We start from the raw sequence: 13153 nt of genomic DNA on the forward strand, positions 1-13153 counted from the left end.
CAAATACTGGATACTTTTTTCTGACATCGAATAAATAGCCTACCATAAACTTATACTATAAGGAGACACGTATGATTTTAAAAGATTGGTCAATGTGTGCAATTTATTACACAATTTTGCAAATCTTAAATAACAGAGTTAGATGAATAAATAATACATTACATTATCTCGGCAGCCAAACCATGAAGGCGGGAGTGTGAGCGCGCGCCCCCTCGCGCCCGCCGCGCGCACTGCCAGCACTGATTAGCCGTATCTTCCCCTCATCTTGCAGCACAGGCAGTCAGTCAGTGCCTGGTAGCGATTTGGACGAGGGCGTATGGACTTGAGGCAGCAGTGTATGCATTTCCCACAGACTGTGGTCGTACTTTTCTCCTGTCGGACGGATTACCACTGAGTTGACACATAGCCCAAAAGCCGCTTCGCATTTTTTCCGCTGCATTTCTCTAACTGAAGGCCTGTCACAGAGTAAAGTGGCTCGGTGTGCGTGTGTTTAGACAGCGGAGCGAGAGCAGCAGTGTGTCCCCGATGGCTGGCTGGAAGGACGGCTCAGTGCAGGAGAAATATCGCCTGGTGGTCGTCGGAGGTGGTGGCGTCGGAAAATCAGCGTTAACCATCCAGTTTATCCAGGTAAGCGTATACATGGCGGAATGTTATGTGGTTTTCGGCCCTTTAAAAAGATGTGAGGGTGTTGAGGAGAAATGGGTGGATCTTGCTCACAGAAATGGGGACCCCATGAGCGGAAAAGGGGGTTCAGGAATCCAAGCTAGGCCTGCGACACTTTAAACCTTCGCTTATATTTAGAAATAAAACAAATATGCGAACATAAACATCGAGAGCAATTCAAGAGTTAACGCATGTATCGAGAATTAAAACTCTGAAGCGAAAGTGCTGTGTGTAACATTAGTTCATAGGTATGGGAAACAATTTTGTAAACTGTTGCATATTACACTTGGAAACACAATTATTAAACAGCACACGGTTGGAATACTTGTATTGTTTTGTCGGAGTTTTAGAGGCAGAATAGTGACTGGGAATATATTTAAAGACTGCATGACAAAGTTATGCAACTGTACCTGAAACAATATTGACATAAGTTTCCCCGCTTTTTCTTTTGGAGAGTTGACTAAGCCCCTCAGAAATGTACCATGTTACTGCCAGGATACTATGGTAACTGCTGTTATAAGCTTCTTCGCTCAAATCTTTCTTTATGAAAGTGACATTTCTTGTATAACAAGTTGTTTCCACGTTACTTTAATTGTATTAAGTATTGTTTAATACTAGTTTTGTTATCCTCTAACTAAAATGTTTGTGACACAAATGTAAATTTCAAAAGATCAAATTCTCAGTCATCACCCACTACTATGCCAATAAGCACTTGTTTTCAAACTAGATCAGAATTGTATGTATTATAAAATAATGTGATGTAGAAAAATGTATTCTACTGAAAGTAAATAGGCATATACATAGATTTATATATTTATTAAATATGTTGTCTTTCTTGACAGAAGATAAAAGTGATGCTATACAGTACATATGAAAAGTTCAGATGCAAAAACCTCTAAATTCCATCTGAAAATTTCTTGTAAAGTGAGCAAATTTCTCAGCCTCCTATGTTTATGTTCAGTTATTTCACTTTAAACCAAATTAAAAGAACGTATTCGTCACTATAAAAGTAATATTTCTAAACCTAAGCACAAGAATCAGAGAAAAATTTTCATTTTAGAAGACATTTGGAGTTTTTCAAATATTTAATGTTTCTTTGCTAATTATGATTAATCAACTCCATAATTACATTTGTGCAAATACATTTTTAATATATAGTTTCCAAAGTTTTCCCAAAAGTCCTGTAAAAACAGAAAAACAAATGGGCTAATGCATTAAATGTAAAAATAAAAATATGATGATATAAATGCCATAAGCAGTGTAGATTGTAAGGTTTTCTGTCATGGATGTGTTGACAGCTCACTATATGAAGCCACAAATCATGATTTGTTACCATCCTTAGCTCTCTGTTCATTCATACAGTAAAATAAAACAAATGTTTGTAGTTGACAGTGTGCAACCTTAATATTTGAGAAAATAAAAGTAGAAAAAAGCTTCAAAACTAGTTATATATGACATAACCTTTTATTTTAGTTTTACTGTGTCATTAAATTACATTTTGGGTAATTTATGTGCACCGAAATGGTGCTTAGGTAGGTAGACACCTGACTAAGGTTTGGGACACGGTCTAAATCTGTCCCTCATAAAGTAGTAATCTCATCTCTCAGTTTGTCCTAATAAACTTTTAGCAAGCCCTTTATAACTTCTACATTACAGCAGATTACAAGGTAACACTGTGTTAAATAACTGGCGACACTGGCAATGTGTCAATGAACTAATTTGGGCATAATTCAAGAAAATGTGGTTACATGAACATGAGGGTTGATTCAGCTTTCGTTACTAACACTTAACATGAAATCAGCATTTGTTGTCTTTCAGAGGTAAATTCAAGCGTAACTATTTGATTTTGGCAAAGAAACCTATGATAAATGAGTGAAAAGGTTGAAAGTAATTTGTTTATTGTATGAAATCAATATATTATTAATATCCTACCATTTTATTTCTGCTTTAAAGCTGCAGATTAATATCAGAACAGGCTAAATTCTCTTTAACCGGTTTGCTTTATCACAGTACTGCTACATCTTCCTTTCAATCCTGCCAGATTGCTGTCTTTTAACCACAGTCTCCTCCACCATACCAGTTTTATCTTAAAATATCACCTTATTTAGTCCTATTTATTTTGCAAGCATCACTAAGAGATCAATTCAAGTAGATTAATATGCCCTTGCGATTTTTACTAATGCTTAACTTTTGCTGGCAGTGACACGTTAGAGCTTAATGATCAACATTCGTTGACATCAAGATCTGTTACTAGCAAATAGGCCGAATAAACCACTTTCAGATAGCGATGAAAATCAGACTACAATTACACATTAACCAAGCAAGCTTTTGCAAGTGGAGAAAGGAAAATCAGCTGCTTTTAAACACGGATTAGTGGAACTAAAGAATAATATTGCTGATTTTAAATGTGTGAAAACGAGAGTAGTCCAAAGAAAGCCATAAATGAGCCTTCCTGCCGGAGTGTTTCTAGAAGCCTTTGCCAGAGAGAAAGCAAAGCCCAGCTGTTTTGTGACTCCAGGCTTCCCCATTCAGATGCGTGTTACTCTGGGAGGTTTCATCTGAGTCATGTTGGGTTAATGACCATGGAGAAGCCGGAATCTGGCCTCCGAAAGAGGAAGTCCCTCCACTCCTGCTTGGTCTCCAAGGACCTCCTGGATGTGTATGGGAAACTATGCGCTCCTGAGTGCTTTGCGGGGGTATGTTAGGTGCATGCATGACATTCTTCATTAGGTATGCTGTCAGGAAAGGTAATTGATTGTGTCAAAATTTGGTTGAAGATACAGCAGTGATGAATAACCCCTGCTCGCTACACGATTGTAACATGTAGGCTAGAAATCATGGTGTCACAACGATGACTTTACTACAAAAACAGAGTAGTTGAGCTCAAACTAGCGTCATGATAGGGGCTATGATCAGCAGCAGCCAGGCATGTGACTCTGAACAAATGGTTTAGTTTACGTCATTGTGATGCAATTCAAGCTGTGATGCACAAGCATTGGCTTTCATAGAAATATTAGATAGTTAATGATTGCATTTTTTGTGTTACAGTATGATTATTTAAACAAGTAATCAACTGGCTTTATTACTTTTTAACTATTTTTAAACTTGTGTGTCGTGTATATTAGGGTCAAAGACGAAGAGGAGTTTTCTAAACAGTAGTTTATTCATTCATTCATTTTATTTTTGTCTTAGTCCCTTTATTAATCTGGGGTCGCCACAGCGGAATGATTCGTCAACTTATCCAGCATGTTTTACGCAGCACATGCTCTTCCAACTGCAAGTCATCGCTGGGAAACACCCATACACTCCCATTTACACACATACACTATGGACAATTTAGCATTCACCATACCGCATGTCTTTGAACTTGTGGGGTAAACCGGAGGAGCACTCAGAGGAAACTCATGCAAACACAGGGAGAATATGCAAACTCTACACAGAAATGACAACTGTCTGAGCCAGGGCTCAAACCAGCGACCCTCTTGCTGTGAGATGGTTGTGCTACCCACTGCACCATCGTGATGTCCCAACAGTAGTTTAATAGAGCTTTAATCTTTTACACATACATTAGAAAGTATGTTGTTTTAAGGTTGTTATTATGAAGAAAACAGTAACAACTTTTAAATGCTTTTATCATTATTTACAGAAAACACCTACTAAAATTTGAGTGTATTAATTAAAATAATAAAAAGTCTTGTAATTGGGCCTTTAAAGTTGAGCCAGAGTCAGCACCAATAGCCTAGTGGTACTGTGCATTGAAAGATTTAGCATAGAAGCGCTCATTGCGACCCGAGTTCGATTCCCGGCTCGAGGTCCTTTGCTGATCCTTATTCTCTCTGCTCCCAATGCTTTCCTGTCTGAATTCTCCACTGTACTATACCATGATAAAGGGGAAAACCCCTAAAAAATAATTATACAAAAAAAAAAAGTTTAGCCAGAGAGGGCCTGAGCCTGACAGAATTTAGCCCAAGCCTGGCATTTTGATTGACAGGCTTTGAACCCGGCATTATTTAAATGTGTGCATGCATAACTTTAAACACCCCAGACTTTGCTGTAGTTGCTATTGTTTTTTCGATTTGTACCTTGTCTGATTTTCCTCCCAATCAAAATGTAGGTAGCACATATTGATGACAAAATATGCCATCGGATTTTGCTACCATTGTATATTTAATGTGTAGTAGTGTAATATAAAGCTGTAATATCACCCTAATCCCTAAACTTAACCTCAGAACATAATCGCCAGAGGCAAGCCTCCGTTTTACCTTCTTGGTATCAATTTTTGAATCTTTCTCATGCTAATTGAAATGCATCAAATGCACTCAAGCCCAAGCCCAAGCCCAGCCAGATTCCGTTTAAAATGATAGAAATTAAGCCCGCACCTGACCAAAACCATTGGGTTCATTCGGTTTTGGGCAACGATCTTCAGCTTTAGTCAGGCATATTTTGAATAAGAATTATTATTCTAAATAATAGTGAAATTTATTACATTGCAACTACTTTATGAACCACTAGGTCTACCCTTTTGTCAGCATTCAGTATTTTATTATAAATGTATATTATTTTATTTTCATAAAAAGTTATTTAAAACAATACAATACTTACTTATAAAGTTGTTTTTGTAAACTTTATTTAGTACAGACACAATAATTATAATTGTTTAATTAATTGGCTACTAATATTTTATTATAATTAATAGATAATGTATAAATATGGATAAATAAATGTATAAATTATGTGTTTTAATTTTTTTTTAAACACCTGAAGTGAGATAAACATAGTTTAAACATAGTTTATCTTAGTTGAATTAAAGTGATATAAAGCAACAACAACTTGATCCCCCCCAATATCATTCCTCAGATGAGCTTTTCGTGAGTAACGGCTGGTCCTCATTAGCGAAAGTGTGAAAGTGAAATCGTTGTAGGCCTTACTGACCTTTTCATCGCTTCAGACAGTCTCAGAGTACACTAAGCGTAGCATGGCGCTGTTGAAGGCACGGTCACATGTTAGCTAATATTAGCTCTTATCACTGGCTCTCTCATTTCTGGGAGAAAGGACTCCCTGCAGCACCGTTTTCTTACGACTGCAACATGGTCAGACCATGCCAGTTACGTATGCGAGTGTGTGTCTTTAAACAAGGCCTTTACTATGCTCAAAGCATGCAAAACAATATTCAGTTCAGAGGATCATTGTAGACAAGATGCATTTGCCAATATGTGAGGTCATTTAGGAGAAACGCTGTACAGAGCTGTAATTGAATAAACAGAGTAAATCATATGGAGGTGGGTCTTTTCTGAGATTACTGAAGTTGTGGTGATGGTATTGGTGTATATTAGATTAGTAGTTACATGCTAAAATGTTTAAACCTTAAAGTGACCGTAACTAAGGACTTTTACTTTGTTCCCACAATAACATATTTGAGCCATCTTTGTATTGAATAATTAAAAAACATATTCAATATGATTTTAAATATATTCTATAATTAAAATAATTAGCTTTGGCGTCACAGGAATGGTTTATATTTTAAGATTCAATAGACTTGTTTTTTTTTTAATTATATAACATTATACTGTTATATATAACATTTCTGACAATATTTGACTTGATTCATTTTAAAAAGGTTTATTTTTTATTTTTTATCTGACCTCTATATATGTTAGTTTGGGGGGATTATTTCTGAGATCTGTATTTGAGATGCAGAATGTCACATACAATGGGTTGATTTCCTCTTGATCTTTTAGATATAATATATTACACTCTTAAAAACAAAGCTTCCAAAAGGTTTTTTTTAGTAATGCAGTTGAATCTTTTGCAATTGGTTAATCCGGGAACAATTTGTTGTTCCCTAAAGAATATTTCAGTGTACAGTTATTAAAAGAAAACATCTGGATAATCTCTAAAGAAAGTACCTTTTTACACCACACCTTTATTTTGCTCAATAAAATGGTTCTATGGACATTAAATGTATATGGAAGCATTACATGGTGTCCGCGGGGTCTTAAAAAGTATTATAAATACTTTATTATATTATAATATAAACTATTATTAAAGTTTATAAATCAATTATGAGAAAATTAAGGCCCTTAAAAGGTATTTAAAAGTCTTAATCATGTGAGGTCTTAAAATTCCAAAAGCAAAAATATGTTAATTTCCTTTTAATATTAACAACTGCGTACTCAATCCACGCTATTGGTTCGGGCCTGTGTGCGTTTAGCCAAGCTCCTCCATCCAGGTGATGTCATGTAATGTGTGACAAACACAGGAAGGTGATGTGATGCTCTCCAGATGTAGCGAAACCATTGAGCGAAACAGACAGCAAAATGGGAAAATGTAAGTTTGCGTACTTCTGTTTAGAGAAAGTCATCTGTCCCTGAAAACAACCGTGTAATTTATTCTTCCAAACTTTGTTTCTTTAGAGCTTATCTGAATTCTGTTGCATGGTTGTACCCCATTAATTTATTTAACTACAACTGTTTATTAAGTTAAAGGTTTGATACTGATTAGAGCTTGAAGTAGCGATGAGGTCTTAAAATATTCTAAGAAGGTCTTTAAAAGGTCTTAAAAAGGTATTGAAATTAGGATTTAGGATTTCTGCAAATATCCTGCATCAGTGCCAGTAGCGAACCTTTATTTTGAAGAGTGTGTGATGGGGATTATTTACTCACCCACATGTTGTTGTAGACATATGACTTTCTTTCTTTCTTTCTTTCTTTCTTTCTTTCTTTCTTTCTTTCTTTCTTTCTTTCTTTCTTTCTTTCTTTCTTTCTTTCTTTCTTTCTTTCTTTCTTTCTTCCAAAGGCCACAAAGAAAGAATTGTACTGGTCGGTTAGGGAGGTTTTTCTAGCTTCAAAAATGAAACAGCAGCACCACAAACGCACCATAAATGTTGTTTTATTTGACAAACAGTGTATTTTAAGTCTTCTAAAGTGATAGGACAGACTAACAGACTAAAATCTAAGTTACGGTTTTGTAAAAATCTTGAGATCCATCTTAGGTTGGCTTAGTCAGATCTTTTGAATTACTCAATTGATCTAGTCCACAGTGCAGCTCTGAATGATTTGTTCGCAAATTAGACTAATGCAAGCTGAGCTTGCTGACGCAGTGATCCTGTCTCAATGCCTAACAGCCCCCAGAGTGGAAGTTTATGAGTGAAATAAAGACATAAACGTTAATGGAAACATCTTTTTTCTTCTTGAAACAAATCACTACATTTCTACAAAGGCTTTGACTGTAGTTAGCGTGAAGATCTCTCTTTCTCTCTTTCTGTGTGTGTGTGTGTGTGTGTGTCTTTGTGTGTGAGTGGAGATGTTGTTTTTTTCCGCCAGACTCACCTGTTGATTTCTCACACTGATGTACTGATAAAAATACACACACACATACTGTATTGGTAAACATGCTATTTTTTTACTACGCTGATGTGGCTTAAAAGCATCCCTTTTCTATCTTAGTATGAGGAACCTTATAGCTTTTACCACTGATTACCCTGAGAATGCATTAAACTGGTCAAAAGACGTGTAAACAAACTAAAAAAACAAGACAAGATGTCACAAGATTCAGACATAAACAGGACAGCTCAAGCATACCTGCTTTTTTCTCATCATAGTCTCATAGAGCATAGAATTAACAATACAGTTTTAAAAATGACTCGCAACACATCTTTGTGTTTGTGTGCTTTTTAACTTCTTTAAAGTCTTTCTTTGCTAAGTAAGAATATACATCATCAGCATCACAGTGCTTCCCACACGTAGGGTCCTATCATACAGCCGGTGCAATGCGGCGCAAGGCGCGACGCAATTGTTGTTTGCTTTTTTCAGCTCGGCGCAAGAATCGTTTTGACGTTTTGTGTTACGCTGTTTAAATAGCAAATGCATTTACACTCATATGTGCACCCATAGGCGTTTTGGTCTAAAAAAGGAGGCGTGTTGAGGCGCATTGCTGGCGCGTGGCTATTTTGAGGAACTTAATTAGACTGTCCAATAGACCATATTTTTATACACAATTTGTTATTATTGTTCATTTATTTGTTTGCTGGAAATTAGAACTGAATTTAGAAATAGTTTTGAAAAAAATCTTTGCGCTTAACAAACAAAATTAATTATGTATAGGCTAATAGATGTCTGAGCGTACAACACGTTTCCCTATCCATGAGAGTGAAAGTGAAAGTAAAGAATGAGGAGGCTCGTCTCTCATTCTCGCCTGCAGATGCTCTGTTTAACTGTTTTCTTGCTAGTGAAATGCTCATTTTTTTTTACTTACAAAGTCTGGCATGTAAATAGCAAATGTGCTATGGTGCGACGCAACTGACTCTTAAAGGGAATGGGAGATGAGACTCTGATTGTTTTGTTCTCAAAACACATTAAACACATTATAACTCATTAAGAGAAGAAGCTCAAATCTTTTAGACCATGAGCCACGGCGCAAAGTGGATTTTTCCATTCTTAAAATAGCAAAAGGGGATTCTGACACGTTCTTAATGCGTTTGCACTTTGCGCATATATCGTCAAAATTTAGCCCATACTTCACTTAGGCTGGCTGCCCAGATATATTAATGACCCTACAAGTATATTTGGTGGTGACACATGAATAATACTATTATTATCACCCTTGTACACATTTTTTGTCTCCACCGTAGTTTCTGAATCTCCTAAAATGTCCAGGATTCAGATTTTGCTTTCGCTTTCTTTAGTGACCGTTTTTTGTATGTGTTTTTGCAGTATCTTTTCACAGCTGACTACTCGCACACTGCGGCTAGAAAAACATTATATGATTAATTATTTAATAAACAACTCTTATAAACTTTACCCTATACTCGGAGAGGACAAAATGACATCTATACTGGTTGCAAAATATTTGTACATCATTAGAAATGGTTAATCAATTAATTTGCTTAATTTAAATAATCTACACTTTTATTCTTGTAATTATTATAACTTTTTTGGAATATTGTCTATTTTTATTCCTTTTTTGTTTTATTTATTTCTCATTTGCTGTATATTTTATTAATTTAATGATTTTAATATATTACATACAGGACTTTATAAATATCTAAAATGCTTTGGCAATACTCTACAACATGTCATGCCAATAAAGCAACTTTAGAGAGAGAGAGAGAGAAAGAGAGAGAGCAACCTTTATCTGTCAGTGGGTGCACATGGCCCCTAAATAGCATAAAAAGAGAAATAGTACATTTCAATAACCTTTTTAAATAACTTTAATTCATTGAAAAGAAATGGAGTATAACAGTGTCATATAATGAATAAAAATATAGTCAAAATCACATTATTTTTTGTTGACTATGTGCTGTGGGTAAAAGGTGTGTTTCAAATCGGCTACCACCGCAAGTATATTTCAAACCTGTGGGAAGCACTGACACCATCATCATCATCACAGTTGTACATTGCTTTTACCTCTTTTGTGGAACCCTGCTTTACAAGACTTGTACCAGAGTGCTCTGCATTACAAATACAAAGTGAGCTACCAAGCAAACTGGCCACATCAGAAAAGTTGTCCATATGGAGATTGATCAGTAAAGCAAACGTATATAATTTAAAATCATAGGCAGCATCAAGTTGTTTGTGGTATTTTTTGTTTGTTTTTTTGGTGTTGTGTAAAGAACTGCATGAAAATAAATCCTTTATTTTTCGATAATATGTCAACATAGATATCATTAGTGTGAAAAGGAACAAAAGTTGTTGGCATCATACTGTGAATTAGCATTTATTTTACCCTGAAACTACAGTCAAAACTATGTTTAAGACCATTTTGTATTGTCACAAAATGGTAGGGTGAGTTAAATATTTCCAATTAGCCATAGTGTGAACATTAAGAGAACCAGGATGAAATATGTAATCTAATCAGCCAAGAGTATACCAAACTCAAATATGTAAACGAATAAGCCCTGGATGTCTAGCCAGATATTTTATTTTCATGTTTGTTGTATATAGAGAGTGATGTAGAATTGTTTGAGAGATGGAATAGTGTTGCAAGCTGTACTCGAACACAAATCCCATACAAAAGCACTAAAACTTAATACATGTTATATGAACTAAACAAACTGAAGATTATTTCATTCAGCCTTGTTAGTAATATCTGAGTTAAGTCATGATCACATAGTTCTACCCACAATAATGATAAATCATGCATTTTATTGAGTTAATTCACAATGATAAAGTGCTTTGGCTTCTACCACTGAAACTCCACCTATGAGCTGAGTCAGAGTTCATTTTTTTGTTCTGATGTAATACTCTCTAGAGATGCTGTCAGCTTAAGTCAACCAGTGAGGTAGCTAAATAAGTATTGTTGTATATGTACTGTTATTCATCCCCATCTACTTTATTAACTTTATTTAGCCAACCATTTAAATAAAATGTGAGTGATCGTTAGTTGGTATAAAACTGTAAAGCACTTTGAATGTATATCCATACAATAAATGCTCTATATTAGGGCTGCACAATATATAATCACAGCATCGATAACGCAATTTGTTTTCCTCTGGGGAACTATTATTTATTTTAGTTTGGCTGGAATTAAATAAATTTTTATTAATATATATATATATATATATATATATATATATATATATATATATATATATATATATATATATATATATATATATATATATATATATATATATTTTATTTTAAGATCAATATTATTCGCTCTGTTTAGAAATATTTGTTCTTTTTGGATTGTCTAATGAACAAAAGCTCTTATACAATAACTTGCCTATTTAACTTGCCTAGTTAACATTAATTAAGTCTTTAAATAGCACTTTACGCTGAATGCTGCATCTTACAAAATAACTAGTAAAATGTTATGTACTGTAATAATTGCAAAGAAATTGGTTATTAGAAATGAGTTATAAGTTACTAAAATATGTTGAAATTTTAATAAAATGTAAAATGTGTTGAAAAAAAAACACTTATTTTTAAAAGAATAAAAATTTAACAGGAGGGCTAATAATTTTGACTTCAACTGTAGATAAAAAATTGAAATTTAGTTAAACCATTAAATAAATTAACTCAGTTTGTAATAAAGCTCTTTTTGTTTGTCTTGTTAACATTTATTAGGTCAGCTCATTATGGAACTTATAGATTTTGGCGGCTTTTTTTTTTCATGTTTTCATGTCTATTATGACACAGGATATGTTGTGGGTTATTGTCAGTTGCTGATATTATGTTGATTAGAAAAACACATCCTTTGGTCTTCATATTGTAGTTGAGGAATAGCCTAAAAATAAAATAAAATAATTATTCTCATTGTCAGATCTCAAGATCTATTGGTAACCAAATAGGTTACAACAAAGCAAGTCAATGTTTAATGATTTTGGTTCTTTACAACATGTTTTTTTTTATATTTGATATGAGAAAGGTTTTTTTTTTAAAATGATATAATGGTAAGTAGTAAAGGATGAGAGAGTTTTTATTTTTGTATAGCGGATTCCTTACTCCCTTTATGTAGACAGAAGATTGCTGTACTTAGTTTACTGTTCATTCCTCATTTTTGTTTATTGCCAACAGTTTGATAATTCTGTTCTGTTCCGTGTTGTTTGGAAAAACAGGGCTATAAACAAAGCCACTTCTGTTTAAAACGTATACAATCATTGTTTTATCCCTTATGTATTATCTTCCTCTTTAACATGCACTTTTTGTTTTTGCACACCCACACTTTCACTATATTTCATTGAAAGATGCTCTGTATTATGGGAGGGATTTTTTTTATCTGTCCATATTTAAAAGTCTTATGAACTTGGGGGCTGTAAAGGAAATAACATCTGATGTCATGATTTTGTTGTTGTGAACATTTTTAAATGTGCTTGCAGAGATGCTTGATTGGTTAAACAGAGGGTTAAAATGTGAGGTTCAGAACATGGATATATCCTCTTAAGGGACTTAAATTTATTTTTGCAGTTTTAAGATGTCATTTATTTCTGTAATGGCAAATCTGGAAGTGGAATGTCTTTCAGAACTTTTTGTGTTGAAGGACATTTCTTGACATTACACAAAAAAAAATTCATAGTGTTTACTAATTTGTTTTAAGGTAAGTAGTTGCAAACAATTTATATGGGCTGAATTTAAACAAACAAGTTGAACATTACTAAATTTGATTTGTTTGTTTAAATTCAGCCCATATACAATGTTTGCAACCACTTATCTTTGAAAAGACTCCAATGAATCACTTATTTTCAGCGTAGAAAGTTTAAAAGAAACTGCATTTTTTAAAAAGTTTGAACGATTTGATTTTTGTATTTTTGTAAAAATTAGATTTTTGTAAAAATAAATAAAATCTTAAAATAAAATGTATTAGTATTTTTACATAATTATTGTCAAAGAAATATAATAAAGAAAAAAAAACGTTTCCCATTACACACTTTTTTTGGAATTTAATTTAGTTGAATAGCATGAATATGTAATTGACAAATAAAAAAGCCTTTTCCAACATTGACAATAGTAATAAATGATTTCTAGAGTGTCAAATAAAAAAAATATTA

The 13153-nt window shown here is 33.9% G+C and overlaps 1 protein-coding gene across 1 annotated transcript in view; it reads left to right on the forward strand.

Annotated features, from left to right (window-relative positions):
• The first annotated feature begins 286 nt into the window (after positions 1-286).
• Positions 287-13153, forward strand: part of rras2 (RAS related 2) — a 48499-nt gene continuing 35632 nt past the window's right edge. Inside the window, 1 exon segment of the mRNA NM_001017815.1 lies at positions 287-627. Within this exon segment, the coding sequence (NP_001017815.1) occupies positions 526-627 (102 nt within the window). The 5' untranslated portion in view covers positions 287-525.

The sequence above is a fragment of the Danio rerio genome, chromosome 7 (genome assembly GCF_049306965.1).
Source record: "Danio rerio strain Tuebingen ecotype United States chromosome 7, GRCz12tu, whole genome shotgun sequence".
NCBI lineage: Eukaryota > Metazoa > Chordata > Actinopteri > Cypriniformes > Danionidae > Danio > Danio rerio.